The 25,180-nt window shown below is 26.6% G+C and overlaps 1 protein-coding gene across 1 annotated transcript; it reads right to left on the bottom strand.

Annotated features, from left to right (window-relative positions):
- Positions 1–223: 223 nt before the first annotated feature.
- Positions 224–23,562, bottom strand: LOC135923550 (ubiquitin carboxyl-terminal hydrolase 45-like). Its single transcript, XM_065458355.1, has 11 exons — positions 23,423–23,562; positions 23,330–23,380; positions 22,738–23,287; positions 22,556–22,691; positions 22,393–22,514; positions 22,181–22,347; positions 6,135–6,362; positions 3,879–3,978; positions 3,084–3,218; positions 1,186–1,904; positions 224–1,087 (listed from the first exon to the last, which is right to left on the bottom strand). Exons 1-11 carry the CDS (start codon positions 23,555–23,557, stop codon positions 722–724), a joined length of 2,709 nt encoding a protein of 902 aa, XP_065314427.1. The 5' UTR covers positions 23,558–23,562; the 3' UTR covers positions 224–721.
- Between the last annotated feature and the right edge of the window lie 1,618 nt (positions 23,563–25,180).

Here is a 25,180-nt window from a genome sequence, read left to right as displayed (position 1 = left end):
ATTTTTTTAATATGTTGTTTCTTAGACATTAAAAATCAGCAATATTGAAGAGATGTCTTGTTTTCTATATAAAATTTAATACTTTTTATAAATTAGTAATTGAACCTTGAAGATCTCTATTTAAAGGATAGTGAATTTAAAATTATAAAAGGCAATTTTTTGCTTTACCCTTGAAAACAAAAAAAAAATGTCAAGGTTACGTGTCTTGTTATTGTTAAAAAAAAATACTTATCATTATAATTTAAAAAATTAAGCAATTAATGTTTTTAAAAATTATTATTTACCATTTAATCATGTTAAAGAGAGAAATTTTAAATGACTTGCACTAGTGTTCTGTGCATGATAAAGAAAAAATTGTAAAATTTACCACTGTGGGGGCTGGCAAGTGGCAACCATGTCTGTTAAAATATATAAATTAATTTTATATTTTTATAATGTGATTAGTGATTCAACCCCTATTACCAAAATTTTAAAAATGACAATATAATAATCTTATTCACTGGTATTTATTTGCTATAAGTAACAATAATATATATGATATAAATATTAATAATACAATTGTTAATAATGTAAAATAAAATTGCATAGTGTGTTTTCTTGAAAAGGTATGAGATATTTATATAATACACAAATATGCTCCAATTTCAATCAAATAAGTTTATTATATCATTATTATAGGGAAGGTATTGATTTGTATGTTATTCTAACTTGATTAATTTACCTAAGGTGGTAACAAGATTTGTTGGTAAAACAATAGATAAGCATCTGATTTGGGTATTTGTTCAAATTTAACTTTTCGTTTTACAAAAGAATCACTTATATAGCAATATGTATTTGTATTATTATTATCAGTGTCATTTTCATAAGTTTTATCTTGAACGTAACAGTAATAATGCCCACCTTTAAGTGAACCCGAGTGACAAACTACAGCATAAAGTGAATATGTATTTGGTTCATTTGATGTATTTTGATTTTCTAAGCTTTTGATTGTGTTTTTATTTTGAGCTGAGACACAATAAGGTGCTAGATCAAGTAATTGTGGAAAAGATATTTCTATGTTGTTCTTCGTAAAGTATTTCGTTTTTTTCTAATTTAATTTTAAAGAAATTTAATCACGATATTTTTTTATTAATAAAAGGATATTGTTTAAATAATTTTTTTAATAAATTGATAAAAGTATAAAACTTGCATGAATCTTTTTAAATGCAACATCAAAATTCGTGGACTGGGCAACAATATAGCCATATTTTTACAAATAGTTACATCTTGGGCTTTGCAATGTTCACAAAGGGGTAAATTAACTATTTCCGTCTTAACAAACTCATCAAATAGCTTGTAAAGCCCATGTTTATTGTATGTTTTATCTTCATTTTCGTTACATATAGAGATTTCATATAGTTTGACATCCTCGATTTTACTACAATCATTAATTTCTTTATTAATCTCGTACTGTGATTTTTCATATTCAGCATTATCTTTATCAATATTTAAGCACTGGTTCTCAACAGGTTGTCCATTACAAAGTTTACTATCTGCTGACATTTCTTTTTTAATCTCGCACTGTGTTTTCTCATTTTCAGCATTATCTTTATCAGTATTTAAATACTGATTCTCAACAGGTGGTCCATTATAAGCTATACTATCAACTGAGGTTTCTTTAACATTTCGATCAAGAATTTTAAAATTATTGTAATTTATTTCGGATTTTTTTATGACATCACTATCTTGGTTATCATTCTTATGAAGATCTTCATCAGAACTTCCACTATTTTCAACGTTTGATAAAAATTCTTGCTTATTAACATCATTTATTTTAGGATGATCGTTATCTTTAATGTTTAAGGAAGCTAAAACATCGCTAATTTGACTTTCTACATTGACCTGAATGGTATCTTTAATGATAACTATTTTGTCAAGAATATAATATTTTAATTGGAGATAACATAATATGAGTAAAAATATTTCCATTTGACCTAATTTTTAAAAGAATTTCTATTATAAAATGATAGGGTTGGCATGATTTTATTAATTCAAATCTATAATATTTTGAATAAAAATTAAGATTTAAATTAATTTACAGATAAAACTATTCTATTATACTTTATTTTACTATATTTTGCATAAAAGTTTTAATTTATTTTGATTTAATAAACCACCAAAATCATTAAATTTATACAGTGATTATTTAATATTTTTTGTAAAAGGTGTACTTATATTTTATTACTATTAATAAAACAATATTCATTTTATTAAAATCTTATATCATAATTATTTTTAATATATATCCTTTAAAAGTTAATTAATTTAAAGAGATATAAAAAAATCTAATTATCCCACTCTACATTGTTTAATAAGATAAAGTGCTATTTAGTCGATTCAAAATTGCTAATATAACAAGGGTTTATTAAATATATTCACCTGAAAATAGTTATTTAATATAATAAAATAATTGTTTTCAATTCATTATCTCTGGAATTATGTTTAAGCAAATATTTTAATTTAAATCGAAAATATGAATTGATTAAATCCATTTTTTAAATTTTTATACAACCCTATACTAGGTCAAAAAGTCTTTTCTTTACTAATCACTTTCACTAAATGTATGCTATGACTAAGTGTATAAATGTGTGCCTTATCTCTCAATTAATGAAGTTTCAACATTAAAAATATACCTATGAGTCAAATATTTGAAATATTCGTTTTCAATTCAATATTTTCGAGTGGAATAATTGTATTATCAGACGAATTGAATAATTTCATATTCGTATTCATACGAATAATAAAAAATATTATTAAATTTGATTGGCAAATATTCGATTCGAAAGTTAAATTAAATTCTTTAAAAATATTTTCAAAAATGAAAATATGGATTATTAAAATTTCTGGATAAAAAACGTAAAAAATAAAAATTCCGCAAGGAACATGTTAAATATTTAAGAATAATTTCGAATATTTAAATTATTTCGAATATGATAATTCAATCGAATAATAGATAAAGAAAGATTCGACGTATACTTTTATTATTCGATTCGAATCAAACACTGTATTAATAAGCTAAGAAAATTTATAAAAACCAAGTATACCATCATGGCGGTCGCTATTTTCGCCAATCAGATTTTCCTTCAAATTTTCACAGCTCATGATATAAGGTTTTGAATCGGGAGTTATTGATTCTTTATAGGCAATCGACGATTGAGGGGAAAGAAATTTATAAGCATCTAAAAAACATATTTTTTGATATGCATAGTATTATTAAGTTTAAATGTTTTTTCAAAATTACATTTAGAAAAGTCTAAAAAAATTTAATATAAACCTAAATCAAGTCCGTACCTACCCTTTTCAATAATGTTTAATTTTTGACGACTACCTTCAGATTTTAGACCTTAGAAAGTATCATTTTTTGAATGAATAAACCATTCAACGGAAAATATTTCTCACCATAGTTGAATTGTTTTGGAACCACTCAAATTAATAGGTTGCTTTCAAAAATATCCTTTTCCCCTTATTTTTTTAAATTTATAATGGACCCTTCAAAGATGACGATCTCGTTATCTTGACTAGTGTTGTTAAACGGCTCGTTTTGAGCCGATTTTTTAAAACGGCTAACTCAATATTTTAGTCAGAAAAATATTGTTTGCGCCTCGAGATTTCGATAATATATGTCTAGACCTTTGTCCCTTCTATGAGAAAAATTTTCAGGCTTGCATAATATTTTTCTGGGTGAAATATTGAATTAGCCATTTTTAAAAATAGGGCCAAACAAGCCGTTCAACACTAATTTTGAACCTGGTTCGTCTTTTCTTGCTAAAATATGTTTTGCTTATAAAAAAAAATGCTCTATATGTTCATCAAAAAATAATTAGTCATAATATAATCACCATTATTTAAATTGACATCGTCATTCAACATTTTTATTTCTTGTACTTCGGATTCATTAATCAGGAATTTCGTATCTGTGGAAATATCTTCATTTTCACTCTGTATAAAGAAAAATTAATAATTATCGTTACTCGATAAAGAAGTGAACGATCGATTCAATCAATTCTCACCACAAAAGTTTCGGGTGATAAGGCATTTTTTCGAACTCAAAAACCTTTAAGACTCAATCTAAACCTGGATCTAGAAAACAATATTTTAAATGATTATTTTATAAGTCATTATTTCATAAATATTAAAAAAAATATTGCCATTAATGCATTATCAAGAAGGCGATATACTATAAAAAAAACATTACCGCATGGAAGTTTGTATCATGAACTAGGTATAGGCTATAAAAGTCTGATGTGGGCTAGATACTCAACCTGTAACTCCCAAATAAATTAGATTTTTTTAATTTAAAAATTGCCCTCGGTAAATGATTTTAAATTTGAGCCCAAATCATATAAATTCTATATCTCATTACGACATTTATATTTTGATTGAATTTTATATTAAAAAAACCAAGGATATTTTTTTATAAGGCTATAAACCTTATGCTAAAAAAAATGCGCGTGAGATGATAAAATTATATTTGAGGTTAGGATATCGCAAATCTAATAGAAGTGACCGATAATGAAAAAAAAGAAAAGGGCTTTGGGGCCATATTAGTATTTATTTATTTTATATATTTAAAATATTTTCGCTCCTTTTCCCCTCTTGTTGAACTTTGTCGCCATATTCTTGCAGTATTTATTTATTTTATATATTTAAAATATTTTCGCTCCTTTTCCCCTCTTGTTGAACTTTGTCAGAATTTTACATCTCTAATAGGATGAGATATGAAAAATCCCCTGACATTCATATTTTTAAAAAAATGATTAAGGAAAGTCAAAAATAAATTTTTTTTAGGCTGTCCAAAGTAAATTTTATTGATGGTTATAAACCATTTTTTCTAATTATGAAATTTTCAAGTTTAATAAATTTATTAAATAACATTAAGGTTTTTACTCTCGAAAATAAGGAAATCTTATCAAATATACAAAATTTAGTTTGTCCACATAATGTTAAAATAAAATATTTTAATTTTTTACTTTGGACGTTCGATATTTAAAAAATCTGTACACCCTTACTTATTCATTGTTGAAGATATACAAAAAGAATTCATTCGTCAGTCAAAATCAGGGATCCAAACCGTAACGAATATCTGGGAAAAAATATTGGTTCAAGTTTGGTTCGTAAAAAATAACATAGGCTAGGTTTGAACTTATAAAAACAAGTTCGAACGTATACTATTATACAAGATTTGCTATAATTTATAAATAAGTATTGTAAATAATATATTAAAGTAGGTAGGTCATTGAATCTTGAGGAAATTTTATGTGTACGTGATTTTTTAAAATATTTTTATATAAAGATGTTTAAATTAAATTTTAAGGAGATTATAATATCATACAAGAACCATGGTATTACTGAAAGATTTTTAAAATTTTACCTATTTATTTTTTTATTATAAATCATATTCGTAGAATTATCTATCCAAATGACCAATCCATACATATAGTGTGTATGGAGGGATCTATAAGGTAACATTCCACGAGCAGGGGAAAATAAATAATGTCTATATTTTAGACATATTAGACACGTCTAATTTTAATTTTTAAGTGACATAAATTTATATATGACAATTTTTACATTTTCCTTTAAAGTATTTATTTATTGTAATTGTTTAAAATCATTATATCACATTTTTCAAATGACTAAAGTTACAATTTTTGGTTTTCCTTAAAATTATATGACAATTTTTAGTTTTCCTTATTTAAAATTATATTTGAATTTATTTATATTTATAATTGTTTAATATTTCATGTTTATTTCAAATAAATAAAAAAAACAAAAAATTTCCCCAGACTCAATGATTTAGCAAATAAATGTTAGTTGCTTTGATGTATTATTTAGGATAAAATTTAAACAAATATGCAAACCATAAATTTTATCTATAATGAGAATGAATAAATTTTATAGTTCAGAACAGGGACTAATATTTATCATTCAAAATTGTTTAATAACGTCTTTAAAATAACTACAACTAGGATATCAAAAGGTTCAACCCGGTTCATAGGCATTCTTTTAAGTTTATGTTATGGTGTAACGGTCAAGTTTGGTTTGGATCCATGGTCAAAATTAGATTATCTGATAAATGATAAACAATGGTATACCTTTCTGCGGTTTTTTCGCGAGTTATTGCATTTGACTTTCTTGAGTTTTCTCAATTTCTTTAATTGGTGTTTGCTAAGATTAGAGTCGCTAGTATCCAGATTTTGATCAGCTAACAATTTAGTTGAATCTCCTTTAGGACAGGTAACATTTGTTTTTTTCTGAACTTTGTTTTCATTTAAAAATTTCTTATTTCTTGTTTTAACATTATTATCGTGTTTGTCATCGTCCTTAAAAAAATTTTTTTTAATGTAAAATCATTTGAATATGTTTCGTTTAACAATTAAATAATTTGATAGTTATTAATCTATTACAATTTATATTATTGGCCAATAAAATAAAAGTTGCTATATAATACTTAGACATTTGCGTTAGGGGTATGTAATGGGCGGGGTTTTAGCTTTCCCGCCCATACTTCAGAAGGGCGTGGTCAGGATTTCTAAAATATTTTCAATGGGCGGGTGACAGGCTGGCTAAAAAAATTAAGTTGTGGGCGGGTGAATTTTTAATAGGCGAAATGAGCAGAATAGACTTCTAATTATTAAAAATAAATAAAGAGCCAAACCAGACATTAAAATAATTTTTAAACATTAGGCGGGCTGGTTAGACAAACTTTATAGATAAATTGGCGGGCGGGTAAATTTTTTTTAAAAATTGTAAGTGTGTGAACGGGTTAAAAAAATTTAAAACAACGAGTAGGTGGAATTTTTGGCTAAAACCTCACCATTGCAGACCTTTAATGTGCGCTATCATATCTTTTTGACTGCGCCATCTCCACTGAAAAAGCTGGTGCAAGATATTTTTATTTATTATTGGGAATTTGTATTTCCTATCCGGATATGGTTCGTTTGTATTATTATTTAATTCTGCATGTAAAATTCCAAGAAATATTGATGGGGATATCGGGAATTTTTGGAAACTTTATAAAATGTCCCAAATTGAATAAAAATTTGTCAATTTTTTTCAACCTAAAATCATGCATGATCCTAATGAATTAGATATGTATGCCAAATAAAGTAAAAACCAAAAAAGAAGTCTTAAACTGCAATATATTAATTTTTGATGCTTAATACTTGAATTTATAATGATCGAAATATATACATATGAAATTAATTAATCGGATAATGAGGAGTTTGAGGCATGCTTTTCTTCTACAATGATACCACTATCTGCTGATGATATTTCATTTTATAAAATTTCAGGAGTTAATGTAGTATTAATAATTTTATGTTGTAAAAATGAATTTTATGGAAATTAACTTTTCAATGCATTTATTTGTAAGACTATTACGATTTATAGAATGGGTTCTTCCAAAAAAAAACCAAAAGGCAGCATATGTCGGAGGAATAGATAAAAGTTTTATAGCTATCATATTTATAGGTTGTGGTAGACAAATTCCTTTTCATCATATCAGAGGTTGAACATGCTTTGCACTATCCCATATTCCCACGTTTTCCCCAAAACCACTCTTAGATCGATATTCTGCGAGATATTCTAAAACAACTCCGATATCAAGATTGAATTCTGCAATTAGGACAGTCATGCCAGGTGATATCTCAGCATTGAGTTCAAAATCATTGAAACGAGGATCAAATATATTTGCCGCGAAATAAACATTCTGACAACAAAACTCTTTCCTTTTTTGTGACTTTCTATAATGTATTTCTGATCATTTTCGCCATGAAAATTCATATTTGTTTTCAATGATGTTGGAATAATGGAAAATGAATTCGGTACTTCTGATATACTAGATTTCTCGATTTCTAATTTATAAATCTGGGTGTAAATAGGAAATAAAATGTTACAAATATTTTTGAGGGCTACCCAGAGATCATCATCTAGATTTTGTACTTTCTCTTTCAATTTTTAGAAGTTAATTAAATATTCCTGGGAATCTTAATGGAATTGAATTTCGTCCGAAAATATGCCCAAAATTTAATTATATATATATATATTAATTCTAAATATAATTTTATATATATATTTTAAAATTTAAATTCGTCTAATTCTAAATTTTTTATCTTATATATAGCCTAAATTTTCCCTGGGAATCTCTAATATTTATTTAGTAAAATTGAATAAAATAAGTAATAAATCTAAATTGTAATTTTTCTCTTAGATTTATTCTATTTGTAATGAAATTTCTTTAAAAAATCAAACTTTTAAGAATTAAAACGAACCAAAAACCCAATAAATTTTGAACAAACCCACATATATTTTTCTGAAATAACCCGGTGTAGCGTGATACATTAACTCCCCTTATCACATACCTCTGAATCAAGATATTACTATGATAGATTATCTCCCCCTTTGATAAATAGAGTTAAGAAAATTTGATTTTCGAAATTAAATTTTGAATAGAATTTTATTTTATTAATCTAGTTTGTATAAGGTTGGTATCCGAAAAAGGTTGAAAATAAAACTTAGATGCTATATTAAATATCAGAAATTATAATATTATGTGTCTCATAAATTTCAATATTAAAATTTTAATTATCTGTCGTCACTAATAAGCGTCAATATAGCTAAACATATAAACTTTAAGCATCACCTGTCAGTCATAAGTGTCAATATAGCTAAACATAAAAACTTTAAGCATCACCTGTTAGTCATAAGTGTCAATACTGCTATATATAAACTTTCAATTTTACATATTTATTAATGTCAGTATAACTAAATAATAGAAACTTTTAACATTATTTGTCATTCATTAATGTCAATATTACTAAATATTAGAAACTTTTAACAATACATGTCATTCATTAATATTAGTATTACTAAATAATAACTTTTAACATCATACGTCAGTATATATGTCAGTATTACTAAATTTTATAATGATATTTTATTAAAATATAATATAACGATAATCATAAATGTCAGTATGATTAAAGGGAGTTAATTTAAATTTTAGTTAAAATATCGCGTTACACCGGAACTGAATTATTATTCTTAATGGTCCGAAACCCTGGTTAGGAGAGGTGCTAAAATACATAGATACATAAATCTTAAAAATGAGCATACGGGATTGAAATGTTTTAAGAACGAAAAATAGGCAGGGTCGGTTTATATTTATTAAAAAATTAATTCTTTATTTTACAATAAGTTTAAGTATAAATATATTATTATGAGATGACCAAAAAAACCAATTACTAAAATCAAACGTCAGGCGGTCGGGCGATACTAATATTTTTAATCAAATGAGCAAGGGTCCTGATCAAGGTTGCCATGTCTCCCCCCATCAGCGGGAGACTCCCGCATTTTTTTATTTTACACGCAGACATCTCCCCCGCAAAACTACTACAAATGGAAATCTCCCGCAAAAATCTACGGCAATTTTTTAATTTCTCCCGCAATTTTTTTAAAAAGTATTTTATTGTTTTTAATATATAAATAATAATTTTGAGAGATAGTAATTAATTATTTTTATATTTTTAAAATAAATTTTAAATATTTCGAAAAACATATATAATTTGTAAATTTCTTTTTATCCTGTTTTATTTTTATACAATAATAAATCATCATCATTTCATTCATATAAGTCAGTACAGGGAAGTATATCGTATATCAACATCGATTGCAATACAAAAATATTCTCCAAAAATAATAAATAATACAGATGCAACTACAGCTGCGGAAATCGTATAAACCTATCATGTAGTTCGACATTCACAGAGCTATATCATCACAATGTTGGTCGAATCTTTTTCCCATGATATTTAATGACTCCAATATAAGTGCAAACCTTACTTGGTTTTATTACCTGAATCCTAGAGGTCAATTCTAGACTATTTGAAAGATGGGCATCCATATGCAATTCTAACAGATGCAACTAATAAGGGAGATATTAAAACATTTCCCTCGATTCTTCGCTATTTCAACAAGAATAAGAACATTTCAATAAAACTGTTAAATCCAACGATGTAGCTAGCCACATAATGGTAAATATAGCTGATTCAGGGTTATCAATGATTTGCATGTCAGCTTTCCGCGCTGATAATGCCTCTGTAAATTTTAGCAAAAACCAAAGTTACCGAATTGAGGCAGCATAATAATGAATTAATACCAATTGGCTGTATATGCCATATACTACATAATTCTTGCAAGAAGGCAATAAATGTACTATCTGTGGATGTCGAAATAATTGTGATGAAATGTTTTAACGAATTTAGTCATCAACTAAAAAAGTTAATGAATTAAAAGAGTTTTTAAAATTTTACAAACCCTTAAAAAAATACTTCTTAAATAAAGATTTTAAAAGCTGTCCTAAAATATTGAAAAATTTTTTCGAGTGTGAAATGGCAGAAGCATAATTGGGATTCGTTTCACATGTAGGAAATCTACTTCATGCAGTTAATATTCAGTTGCAATCAGAATATTCTTTATTAAAAAATATTCAGAAAATCATACTACAGCTCTGTTCATCTCTGCAGTTAAAAATTGATAATAAATTTTATGGCGCTATTGCTAAAAATATTATATTAAAATGTTTAAATAATACTCTAATTAATACCTTTAAATGAAGCAGATATTTTTATTAAGACAATTTTAGAATTTACAAATGTATAAATATTATGACCTTGGAACAGATACCATCAATTGATGGTTTTTGTAATATAATAAATATATTAAAAATACCGAAAGACATTGATATCTTGTTTGAGGAGATTGTAATTCTCTCTATATTTACGATTCGCCAGAATACTTAAAGTTAAATGATCTAAAAGCAGAGGAGAAATGGGTAGAATTTTTTCGTAATAACAATAAATCCCCATGTTTGGAAAAAATATGCCAGTATGTTTTCTCCTTATCTCATTCTAATGCCTTATCGGAGCGCATTTTTAGCCTGATGAGGACTACCTGGAGAGAAATCATATTGTTTTAACAACATTAGAGGCCGAGCTAATGGTTAAACAAATTTATAATATGTCATGCCAGGAATTTTATAAATATCTCAATAACGACGGCACATTTAGTTCCATTATTTAAATCTCAAATAAAATATAATTAACATTATAACTATTTAATTTTCCATATTTTTTTTATATTTTATAAAATCTTATTTATACATTCGCATAAAATAATATATTTTTTACATTGTAAATCAAAAATAGAGAGCATTACAATCTCCTCAAATAAGACATCAATGTCTATCGGTATTTTTAAAATAATAGAAGATTTTAATATAGTTTTAGCAATGGCGCCATAAAATTAATTGTCAATTTTTAACTGTAAAGATGAACACATCTGCAGCATAATTTTGTGAATCTTTGTTAAGATTCTTCTGACTGCAACTGCACATTGAGAGCATGTAGTAAATTTCCTACAGGTGAAATCATTCCTAAATATACCTCTGCTATTCATTATAGAAAAAAATTTTCAAAATGTTAGGACAGCTTTTATAATCTTTATTTAAGAAATATTTTTTTTAAAGGTTTATAAAATTTTAAAATTCATCGATGGCGGGTATTAGGAACATATCGCAACCAACATTATGCTGACTCAATTTTGTAAATAAACTCTGGTTTTTTCCAAATTCACTGATGCATTATCAGATAAGAAAGCTGACATGCAATTTATTGATAATCCTGAATCTGCTATATTTACCATTATATGGTTAGCTATGTCTTTGGATTTTTCACTATTTGAGAGGAAAAAATTAAATAGTTTTATTGAAAAGACCTTAATTTTGTTGAAATAGCGGAGGTTTATTAGATGCATCTGTTAGAATTGCATATGTATGCTAATCTTTCAAATCGTCAAGAATTGACCTCCAGGATTCAGGTCCTAAATTGATGATATCCTTGCTCATTTTTGTTCTACAAGTAAAGTTTTCACTTACCTTGGAATCGTTAAATATTATGAGGAAAAGATTCTACCCATATTGTAATGATAAGTAGCTCAGTGAATGTTGTACTACAAGATAAGTAATTACAATTGCCGCAACTGTAGTTTCATCTGTATTATTTCTTATTTTTGGATAATATTTTTGTTTTGCAATGGATATAGATACACTCCCCTGCACTGATTATAATAATGTAATTGAACAAATAAAATAATTATCATCGAAATGAGTACAATATTACCTTATTATGTATTTAAACGTGATAATTAAGCGCCTATCCCTATAATGTTATACACACACGGTAGATTTCCAATTGCGGTCGTTTTGCGGGACATTCGCATAAAATATATTTTTTACATTGTAAAATTAAAATCGTTAGTTTTTTTTTTATAAAATTTTATCTTGTTTACATTCTTTTATATTTAAAAAAGATCTTTGGTTTTTTTTAGAAAATAATATATTTTAATAAATCAAGATGTTATTTTATTTTGAAAAATAGTTACCGACTTGGCTTTGTATTTATATAAACTAATTATAAAAATAGGCGGATAATCAAATCAATTCAAAATCCCGGCCGAAGGCCGGCACTTTGCGGGCCATATTTTATATTTCTACCGCAATTTTCATAGTCTCTCGCAAAATACCAAATTTCTCCCGCAATTTGAAAATTTTGACCTGGCAACCCTGGTCCTGATGACTATTTATTTTAAACCATCAGTGGGTGAGCGAATTAAAAATCTTAAAATAATAGATGGGCGAGCTAGTGGGTTACTATTGGCAATTTTCGCTCCCAATTTTCAATTGTCAAAGGTGCGGTATGGAAATTTTTAAAAGGCCATCTTTAATTAATTGTGTTTTATATATTATACCGTATCATGTTAATACCGCGAAAAGCATTATCGCGAATGTTGATTACCGCGAAAAGATATTTTAGCGAATGCATCATAGCGAAAACAGTATCGCGAATGCATTATCGCAAAAATCGCGAATGCATTGGAGCGAATGTATTATCGCGAATGCATTACAGCAAAATTATTATCGCAAATGCATTACAGCGAAATTATTATCGCAAATGCATTACAGCGAATATATTATAGCGAATGTAACAATATATGCATTAACGCGAAAGCATTACTGCGAATTCATTATCGCTAATGTAATATCATGAATTAATTATCACGTATGTAATACTTATATTATTTGACAAATGATTGGTATAATTAATATAAAGTATTAAAATTCTTTACTACTTATCTACTAACTTCCTAATAAATAGTTCATCTTTATTATGTTTTTATATTTTAAATATATCGGGAACCATAAATTTGTCACCTTTAGGAAGTTCCTGTTTGATAATATTTTTACACCGATCTCTATTTTTCTAAAGAAATTCTTTGAACTCTCTAATTATATTGTAACTCATTTAGCAAGTTCAGACCTTTTTCAAAACACAAGAAAACCAGCCTAATTGACGTTTCTATATTTATTTAACGTAGCGTTTTTAAATTTTTATAACTCTAAAACACGTCACTTGCTATGAAGTTTCGTATCCACAATTTTTTTTTAATAATTAGATTAAATCGTTTTTTAGAAAATTTGAAATACTAATATTGGACAAAAAATAACTTAAGACTCTCATTTATTTTTATTTATTTAAAAATAGGCTAGACGTGTTCCCATTATATTGATCTATAGCCGGACGCTCGCCTTTTTTTCAAATTTTTTTCGTAATTAAAAATTATAATAAAACACAAAGAATATTTTGAGATCCGTAAAATTATAAAAATAATAAAAATTTATGTAATTAATCTATCCTTTTTTTTCTTGTATGAACCTAAGAATAAACGCGAATTTGATATTAAGGACCATATTTTACCAATTTTTTTTTCAAGTTTGTAAGATTCAAAAGGTTGTAGCCTATTACTTGATAGTTTTTCGATATATGGAACCCGTATTTTGAGGTATCTTTAAAGCTGTTGAACTGGACTAATATTCCACTTTCTCCTAGAAAATTCAGGAATTAAACTTCTTTCCAATTTTTCTTCTCTTGAGAATTTTAAGATACACAATAAAATAGATTTCATAAAAAGAACGATGACGCGTTTCAGAGATGTAAAGATTTAAAAACGCAACGTTTTTTAGTCAATCGGTAAATAATCTAAATTTTTGATCTCATGATCAACTTTCTTCCAATAGTAGGGACTATTCGGCGTTTTTGTCAAAATCATCATAAGCCTGAAAATAATTGTATTTGAATTTATAAAATACTATGTGATAGTCCAACAAAACAAACATTTACCTAAAGATATACATTAATAAATATTTTATTGATTCTAGTAAAAGTTAATTTTTTCCCCAACAAGGCCCAAACCTGGGGCTTGTAGATCCATTGGTTTATTAAGTCTCTTACATAGATGATTATAATTATTATTCTTCTATTTTTTATGGACTATGTTTTATTGATATAATACATCATTTGCATCTAAATTAAAAATTTCAAAATATGACATTTTATTAATTTTAAAAATTTTTTTATAATTATAATGATTATCATATAGAATTTTTTTTTTTTAATAAAATATTTTATTATTCATTCATAATCATAAAATTACAGATTAAAAAATATATATTAAAATGGATATATTATAAATTAAATATAAAAAAATAAATATATAATGTATATATAATCTATGAAGACATTAAAAAGGACTATAAAAAAATATATATTTTAAAAAAAGGGGGGTATATATCATCCAAGAGAAGAGTGAATACTTAAAAAATTAGACCGGAAAATTTCCAGGAAAATCTGCTGGCGAAGGTAAAATCTTTCATTGTGGTCCCCTGAGATCTGTCTCATTTTTTTCTTATAATTTTAATGAAATTGAGGGCCTCGTTTCCAAACATGCCAAGGGTATTGGTAACGATAGGAATGAACATAGTGTTTGATTTCTGCCTTTTCGATAGCAGAAAATGAGAGGTTAGACTTGGCTGCAAAATCAACGCAAGTGTAATCCCATGTTAGCGGAAGACCATTAGACCAGGGTATGAGAGAAATACAAACCGGGCGTATGGCGTATTCGTTTGAAAGACCCACTGGTTCGAGGATAGATGGGATATTAACTTTTTTGAGGGCGGCTAGTAAAATGTTATTGATAGATTTATGACGAGGTTGTCGTCCACGGGAGAACTTGCACTGCAAGGGATGGTAAGCCTTCGATTCAATGGGCTGACCACAGTCGATGCAGATGGGGGGAACTACGACATTACAGCCGAGGCGGAGGGCTATAGATATACGTAGCTGTTCGCCAGTCATGAGGAGGCCAAGATTGGCGCTGGGGATGGCTTCCAACCATTCGTAGCCAGAGTTTGCATTTAGTACCAAATTATTGGGATTTTCCTCAAAGGGCCTGTTCGAAATAAGATATTCAACAAAGCTATAATAGTAGACAATGAATACTTATTATATCATATTTTTAAGCATAATTTAATTGATTCAGCTAGCCCTGATTCTAATAGCCCCTAATTATTAATATGATTAACCCTTTCCAGCATGAAAAAAACATGTTGATAATTTTTCTTTTTATTATAGTAAAAAGTTTTATTTTTATCTATAAATATAATATAATTTTAATTTTTTTAAAAATATTTTAAAAAAAATAAATGATACATATAGATACAACCACCTCCCCCCCCCCCCCAGCCATATCTGGAGGCATAGAATCTAATATATATAATCTCCATAATCAAAACATGATCGTTTTCGTATCTTCCTAATGTATTTAAAATTTAAAGAGACTATATAGTGTAATGTTATTTTTTTGCTCTCTACGAGAGTCAACCACAGACCTCCCGTTTTAAAGTCGTATGTTTTAAGCATGCACCAACTTGAATATAATTAAGTTTAAAATATTAATTAATAGCTGATATTTTTAAAATTTTGCCGTTTATTACCATACTAGCTGACGGGCTTGAAGGGTAATTATTTAGTTTGTGTGTATGGTTAAATATACTTTATTAAAAATTTTATATAAATATTAATTAATAGCTGATATTTTTAAAATTTTGCCGTTTATTACCATACTAGCTGACGGGCTTGAAGGGTAATTATTTAGTTTGTGTGTATGGTTAAATATACTTTATTAAAAATTTTATATAAATATTAAAATTTAGGAGAAAGGAGGTAAAATTGTTATGTATACCGTGAGCATGTATTAAAAATATCAAAATTTAAATTTGTGATGGAAATCATATTGGATAAAATTTAAAATAGAGATACTTTAAGATTTTGGAATTTTAAATATAGGTTATACATTGGCCTGAAAATTTTTTTTTGCAGACATAGCCAGGCCTGATCAAAAAACCAAATCCCATGCAACTTTCATAAAATTTTGTCATTTATTTTTATTGTAAATTAATAAAAATGTCTTAAATTTAATTTTATATTTAGAATAAAATTTAGATTTTCGATAATCATATTGTGTAAAATATAAAATAGAAATGCTTGAAAATTTTTTAGTTTTAAATATGGGCTTAGACAATGGCCTGAAATTTTTTTTTGCAGAAATCGCCAGGCCTGATTAAAAAACCAAGCCCATGCAACTTTCATATTCTGATTTTATTTTTAAATGAATTATGATTTTATATATTTTATTTCAGTTCTCAACTAACAAAATTATTATGGTCTTTGGCGGGCTTGATAAAAATTTCCCAACAATATGGTTTTCAGAGATTTACCTATCTCCAGGCTTGGGAAAAAATTACAAAATTATTATGGGTTGGCCAGGTTTGAGAAAAAAAATTTCAGCCAATGTCGGGTCCATATTTAAAATTAAAAAATTTTTAAGCATATCTATTTTAAATTTTACCCAATATGATTTCTATCACAAATTTAAATTTTATTCTTAACATAAAATTAAATTTAAGATATTGTTATTAACCCTTCACTACATAGGTGAAAAAAACTCCCGCGGTTACATAGGTGGGGTCTATTTTACCCCAAATTTTAAATAGCTATATCTCAGAAAATAATATAATTTAAGAACTAAAATTTTATATACTTATTGTAAAAATATTAGAGATAATAAATACAAAATTTCTAGATTTACATTTATTTCTAAATAAAGTTATGATATATTTACTAAAGCTGCTCAAAAAAAAATCTTTTTTTTGGAACTTTCCTTAATCATATGATATGACCAAAAATAAATGAATGGAAGCAAATTTGATTATATATTTTATTAATTCAATATTTTATAGTAATAATTAAATAAATTTTATAATAAAACATCAGATATTAAAAAAAATATTTGATATTAAAGTTCATACATTTTTTTTAAAAAAACATTCACGACATGTTACATACATATGATCTTTGCATATAAATTTTGAACAATTTGGACAAATAAATGAGGATTTCTTGTCCTTAACCCTTGGACAAGAGGAGCACCTTCCTTTTTGTTTGGTTGAAATAGGTTTTAATTCCTCTATATTTAGCATGTTCCCAATATTATCCCTTAGTAGTTTATTAACATGTGGGTTTTCATATCTATTACTCATTAATAGAGTTATTAACTTCATTGCTAATAATTTTATAAACTTTGATCTATTAATCTCCTTTAAATTATTGGATTTATAAATTATTAAAGAATTTATGCAAGATATATTCAACAAATTATAAAAAATTGTCATAGGCCATCTATTTGTTATTCTGGATATTGAATAATTTGAACATAGCTGATCCACAACATCAACACCAGCTTTGGTAAGATTGTAAAATGTGATAATTTCTGGTTTTTTCAAATCCCCAGTTGATGTATCAATATTGTTATCATAGTGAAGGGTAGAAAGCATCATGCTTATACTTTTTTGGTACATATGATACTAATGTCATATTATCTTAGCAGGCAAATAAACTTGAACAAATATCTCTCTTTTTAAAATTAAATGATGTTGGAAACTGCTATTTATTTTTTCTTAAAGTTCCTACTATTGTTAATGAATGGGAATTTAATAAATGTATAGCAAGTTCTTAACTGGTAAACCAGTTATCTGTGGTGACATTCCTATTACTCTTAGAAATGGGCTGAATTAACCTTTCAACCACATCAAAAGGCTTATTTCTCAATTTATAAGGTCCTTCAGGCTGATTGCCAGCATATAATTCTATTTTCAAAGTATAAAATGTCACTAGAATAATTGAAATTAAAAATCATATGTTAAATTTATGATTTTTAACTACACCGAAAAAATAAATAATATAAAATTTTCAAATTTAAAGTCATATATATCAATCAAAAAATAGATATAATTATATTTTTTACAATTATATTTATTAACCTGACATACATAAATATAATTAGTAACAAAAAAAAAATTGGATTTTAAAAAAAAATTACATCATTACATAGGTGGGGTATATTTTACCCCAAGCTCAACAAATAGCATATATCTCAAAAACTATCAAATCAATAATCATGAAATTTGGAAGTTGTATTCCTTTTTACAAAATATTAAACTACTGAAAAAATCAGGTCGGAATATCTTCTAGCTTTTGTATTACAAAGATTATAAAAGTTGTGGGGTCCTATTTACCCCACCTTTGTAGTGAAGGGTTAAATTACAATAGAAATAAATGGCAAAATTTTATGAAAGTTGCATGGGACGTGGTTTCTTGATCAGGCCTAGTTGTGTCTGCAAAACAAAATTTTGATGCCAATGTCTAGCCCATATTTAAAATTCAAAAATTTTGAAGAATCTCTTTTTTTAATTTTACCCAATATGATTCCTATCACAAATTTAAATTTTGATATTTCTAATACCCTTAATGCTCACGGGTTACATTGCAACAATTTTACCTCTTTTTCTCCTAAATTTTAATATAAAGCATATTTAGTAACATATACACAAACTAACTAATTACCCCTCAACCCCGTCATTCTTGACGGGTTATTAGCTAGTAAATAATATTAGATGAAGGGGAACATTGCATTGATTAGATTTCCATCTTATTAAATCTATTGTAATCGTCAAAATCATTAATTTTATAGCTTTAAGTTTAAAACAAATAACAAGCCAGGTGCCGTCATATAAATTCTCGGAACACCCTTGAATAAAAAAATGGATAAAGTAATCTTAAAAAAAATTATTCAACGCTGTGCGATAAAATAATATGATAAAATTTTAAAAATAAAATAAGATTTTTTCTTATCTATGATAGATAATTTTTAGCTAATCTTGGACAACTTTCATGGATAAATTATATCTTAAAAGTTTCGCGAATTTAAAGTGATTTATAGCAGGGGGACCTGGAGAGCACTTTTTTTAAAATATATTTTTTAAACAAAATTTTTATGAACCTAGTCATCAAATTCTAATTTTCTCGGCCGAGGTGTTTATGAATAATTATGATAACATTTTTGAGTTTCCGGTTATTTTTTTAAAATATTCTGAACAATTAATAAGAGGTAGTAATGTTAAAATTATGAAAATGTTTCTTTCTTTATGAGTTCCTATTAGTGCTTTGCTTTAACTAGTAGAGTAGCCAGTTCAAAAAAACTATCAGCAACTAAGCCTGTCTTACGTAAATTTTTAGAAAATTTTATCAATATTTAATACTTTGTGAGTTATTTTAATCTGCACGGCCCGGATTTATTTAAAATATATTATATATTAATTACATAGATAATAATGGTAATTTAAAATATGTGGTTTTAAAATATATAGCCCGGCCAGTGTATTTAAAAAATTTTAAATTTAACTACAGGCCCAGCATTAAACCCGGGCCGGGTTTAAAGCTGGGCCTGTAGTTCTCTGATCTAATTTATTGCACGTTTTTAATTTCCCTGATAAATGTGATTTTACCAAATCTATTCCGAAGATAATCTACTGTGAGAATTTCATATGATTCTGCTAAAAAAAATTTTGTATTTAACAATTTATAATGAAAATCCATATATAAAAAGGTAATCAAAATTAAGGTAAGGCGATAGTTTGATAGGTATTTTGTTGTATTATTTTTAGCATTTTATATCATTAATTATTGCGTTAAATTTTAAATCTAATTTTGCGGGAAATGCATTCCAATATGTGTAGAACCCACCCTATAAATTTCAGAAGATTTTATATTGAACTTCTGAAGAAATTTTAATTTACATTAAAATTATTTAGAAAAATTATGAAAAAATTAATATAAATTAAAGTTTCTTCATATTGTTATAAGATTGCCAGAGAAATCTACTTTATTGCTTAGAATTTTTTTTATATATTTTGAGTTAAAAAAATTAAAAGCCTTAGTCCTATTTTCAAAAAAAAAATGTTTAACTTAATTTCCAGGTTCAACCAAGTCTGTCTAAAGGCCGATAAATATAAAATTGTAATTTTCATTAAACTCCATTCTCGATTGCAACTAAAGTAATTCATTTAAAATAATGCATTCGCGATCATACACTTGCGATAAAGAATTCGCGTTAATGCATTCGCTATAAAAAATACGCTTTCACATTTTCGCGATAATGCATTCGCGATAATTCATTCGCTATAATGCATTTGCGGTAAAGCTTTTGCTGCAATGCATTCGCGATAATGCTTTCGCGGTAATACATTTGCGATAATGCATTCGCTATAATACAATCGCGATAACACTTTCGCGGTATTACATTAGCGCTAATGCATTCGCTTTAAGATTTTCGCTGTATTATTCGCGGTAATGCATTAGCAATATTATATTCGTGATAATGCATTCGCTATAATAATATTTCGCGTTAATCGACATTCGCTGTAATGCATTCGCGATAATACATTCTAAAATTTTCGCGGTATTGGCATGTAACCGTTTTATACATATATAAGTTTAAGATCTTGCATTCTTTAATTTATATTAAATTATAAAATGTATTAATCATTTATTCATATATATAATATTATTTTCATCTATTTTAATGGAGTATTTATTACACTAAACCACCTTATACAATAAATACACTCTCTAATAAAATTAGTTATATCAAGAGTTACTTCAGTAATCTAATTCTGAAGAATGAAAATAAAAGAACTATAATGAATACTCATCGCATTATTAAATACATCCAATGAATCTGCAGAATTCCATAGGCACAAAAGTGTTTTTTTTTGTTAAATTTTATTAAAACACGAGTACTTCATTCGATATTACCACAAACTCGATCCGATAACTGATATTTAGATCGATTTTTATTTGTTAACTATCTCAGACCAATTATATAAAAAAAATTTTTCAAAAAGAATTGGCTAACTTTCATGAATAATTTAAGTGTATCTTGGTTTTTTTTAAAAAAAATATGGGAAATATTTATTGATGAAATGGGACCTTCCTCAAAATGCTTATAATTGCTATGGGATAAACTTTATACTTTTTTTATTTTCAAAAATCAAAGCACACTTAGTATTACTATACTAAAGAAAATATATTGTAATCATTTTGAATTTCATGGTATAGCCATTGGTATTGTTAAACGGCTCGTTTTGAGCCGATTTTTAAAAACGGGTAACTCAATATTTTTAAATATTGCCCTAAGCCTCGAGATTTTCTTCAATAGATGTCCAAACCATTGTTCCATCTATGAGAAAATCTTCAGGCTTGTGTAATATTTTCCTGATGAAATATTGAGTTAGCCATTTTTAAAAATCGGCTCAAAACGAGCTGTTTAACAACATTAATAGCTATCCATCTTATTTTGATGACATATTTCCCAAAGATGCTAGTCTGTTTGGCTACTTTTATACTACCACAATTTTATATAAGTATCAAAGCTATAACTGGAGACACAAAGTCTCAGCACTCTGGGTTTGTGTTCATGCTCAGAACAGGCCTGAGCACCAAATCGGGTCATAATTTTTATGACCAAACATCTTAAAACAATTTTTAATTAAACAAGGTAATAAAATTATATATAAATTGTTATTCTAACATTAATATATTTGAAAAAATAATGAAATCAAGGTTTGCACAATTTTAAACTTTTAAGGTGCAAATTTAATTCTGGTTAAGCTGGCACTCTAAAATTTTAATTTTATAAAATGTAGGTCATAAATAACAATCAGGCCAAATTTATTTTATTTTTTAAAAAATTGTCCATTTTTTTGGCTGATTTGTCATGGAATGGCCAAAATAGGATAATAATTTTCTATGTTATTGGCCACTCTTTTAGTAGTGGATATTTTTTTTACTATGTTTGGGATGGAGAGAGATACATCTAAAAATGGTTCAATCACATTATTTATTTTGTGGCAATTTTCGCATTTCAATGTAGATAAAAATTTTCCACCAAATATATGATTAACTGAGGAATATACAATGTTAGAAGCACCTAATAGTTGATTGATTTTTTCTTTATCTATGTTATTTGTAAAGCATTTTAGAAAATTTAATTTATTTATACCTAATTTTAATTTATTGAGAATCATTTTAAATAGCAAAATCTCTTCTTCTCTAATAGAATCGAGAAATAAGAGAAGAAACTCGTGACTATCTTGCTGGGCTCCTCTTTCGAAAAATGGATATCTAAGTATATATGCTTAATTTTATTTATCAATGTTAATAACTTTCTATAAAAGGCATTGATAAGTTCATTTGGATTAATAGTTTTTAACTGTGATTGAGCCTTATCTATTGTTATTGATGACATATTTTTAAGAAATTTATTGGTTGAAGATATCAATGGGATTTCACATTCACTAACTTTTATATGTTATATAAAATTTTTTTATTGAAATCATAATTTAACCTGAATTTGCCAATTTTAATATATTTTTAGCTTCCCCATTTACTATTTGTTCCTTTTTAAGTAAATATTCTACTAAATTGTGTTTTCCATTTGAAATATTATTTTTGTGTATATTGTTTATAATATTTTCTTGTTCCTCATTTAAATTTTTATTGTCATAAAATTTGAGAGCTTCACAAAACAAAACTGTGTGTGTCATTGTTTGCATAATTGAATTAAAAAAACAAGTATTGCCTAAATTCTGCAATCCCCTTAGATGTGTAGTGGTACCAACTTTATTTATATTGTTCCTATGCATTAATAAAATTCCAGAATTGTTTTCCTGTACAATTTTATTGTGATCAAAATTGACAATTTCTGTGATGGCCAAATAAAATGCATCAGAGTTTCTAGAAGCTAAATATTTCTTACATTTAATACAATAAACTTGATAAGATATTATTGATTTATTATTATCTTTATTCTTTATAATATGCAAGAACAAATAATGCAGAAATGTTTTTATTTCTAGATGATTGGAAGAATGTTGATATAAATGATCAAAACAAACCTATATATTAAATATAATTATGTTTATTCAAATCAATTTTACACAACTACCACATGACATACAATAATTTATGTTGGAGTCTAATTTGCAATGCTAAAAAATTGTAATTATAAAATCAAATATAGTAAGAATTACCTCACATAAAATACTGTTATAATCAAATTTTTTTAAATGATTAGTAAAATTTTCTAAATTTATAGATTTAAGATAATGACAACAATTTATATTCTTATTGACATTGATATTATATTTTTTGTATTTTTTTGTCATATTCAAAAAACCATGTGAGAAATAAAATAATTTTGGACGAATTTTATCGTATGTGTGCTACAAAATAGCCATATTATTTGGTTTATACCAATGGTATAAAATAACGGATCTTTAAAAAAAACAGCTCAACCCTATGCTATATTTGTTTATTTAGTAATATTAAGAATATTAGATGTATTTTTTTTACTGAAACAAATTTGATATTAAAAAGGCCTGTACCAAAATCGGCAATTTAAGAGGGAGATGGGTTCAAAATATAATATCCCTACACTTTATTTCCACAGTTATTTACAGCTCTCATTTCATTTATCTCTTTATTCAGAAATATAATTTTTTATTCTAAATATATTATGGTATTCTACCAAGCTTTCTAAACATTTATTCAGAAAGCCGTTGTCGTCAATAACACTTTGTAAAGATTTCAATTTGGAAATTCTACAACTAATGGATATCAATGTTTTCCTTTGTACCGAATCGATATATATTTATAATATAAATCATCACTTTTTAATAATATTGTGGGGAATAAATATGCCACAACTAGAATTACAATATAGTCTTATTTTTACCAAATCCAGAATAAAATTAAATATTCATTTTGCCAATTGTTTATGTTTAAGAAACAAGCATAATTTCTCCAAATAATATTAATATATTAAAAGAATGAAAAAAAATTATTCTTCACCAAGAATGAATTTACAATTTAACACACAAAAAACGACTTGACTGAAAACTAAACGTTGAACTTCAACCTCGCATCCGGCCTCTTTCCATAATTATTGCCTTTTATGATATTTTCAAGGACTCGAATTGTAACATTCTTATCATTGGTTCTTTAGACCCTTGAGTCTCCTCTCATTGTTCGACTGTATTGTTGATTCTCTATCGAAATCACGTTTTGGTTCGACTAGGATCCATTAATCATTTCTATATCCATTTATCATTTTTTCTGATACCCCGTTATTGTTGATTCCTCTTTTCATATTATTATTAAGCGCTTACAAAGATGGGCACGGGTCTAATTTTTTATTCACAGCCCGTCCGTTCACGGTGGCAATAAAAAAATTCACGCCCATTCATGCTAACCAATAAAAAATTTTCGACCCGACCCGTCAGCTCATGAAGGGCAATATTTTGATTCACGCCCGAAAATTCATGGTGTTTTTAAATTTTTAAAACTATTGTTATTATTTTACACTTTTTTTAATTTATTCTATTTATTTCATTAATTCCAGAATCCATATTAATAACAAAATATAAATTAAAAATCGAAATTTTTATTTAGAAAACGAAGAATGTCCATTTTTTTAATTTCAATTGTGTAAGTCTTTCCTCTAATAAGAGATAGACTACAGAATATAACCTTTCACTAGAAGCCGAACTTGCCGGGCTGACAAAATATTGATCGCTAATTTTCTCAAAAAAGGAAATGTATATTCCTACTTCCAAAACTTCAAAATATTGTCTTGTTGTTTGACTTATGGGCGATGAATCTTTTAAGTTCAACCTCACAGCTTTCATCGGTAGATGAATTTATCACTTTTGTGAATAACATTTTTAGCTAATAAAAAATATCCACCTTAGTTCTTCCCACTCCCTGACCGGGGTTGCCATGTCTCCCCC

Source organism: Gordionus sp. m RMFG-2023, chromosome 2, assembly GCF_954871325.1.
Source record: "Gordionus sp. m RMFG-2023 chromosome 2, tfGorSpeb1-WG-v2, whole genome shotgun sequence".
Classification (NCBI taxonomy): domain Eukaryota; kingdom Metazoa; phylum Nematomorpha; class Gordioida; order Chordodea; family Parachordodidae; genus Gordionus; species Gordionus sp. m RMFG-2023.
Note: the sequence above shows the minus strand (reverse complement) of the source record. Positions and strands in the feature narration are given on the sequence as shown.

What these genes read in the sequence shown, in the direction of transcription:
- LOC135923550 (XM_065458355.1), bottom strand. Translation starts at nt 23,557, where the DNA reads ATGACAAAAAAATACAAAAAATATAATATCAATGTCAATAAGAATATA. An exon ending in ATAACAGTATTTTATGTGAG is followed by an intron (nt 23,381 to 23,422) that starts GTAATTCTTACT and finishes ACAATTTTTTAG; the next exon opens with CATTGCAAATTAGACTCCAA. An exon ending in CGATGTCAATTTAAATAATG is followed by an intron (nt 3,219 to 3,878) that starts GTGATTATATTA and finishes TATGTTTTTTAG; the next exon opens with ATGCTTATAAATTTCTTTCC.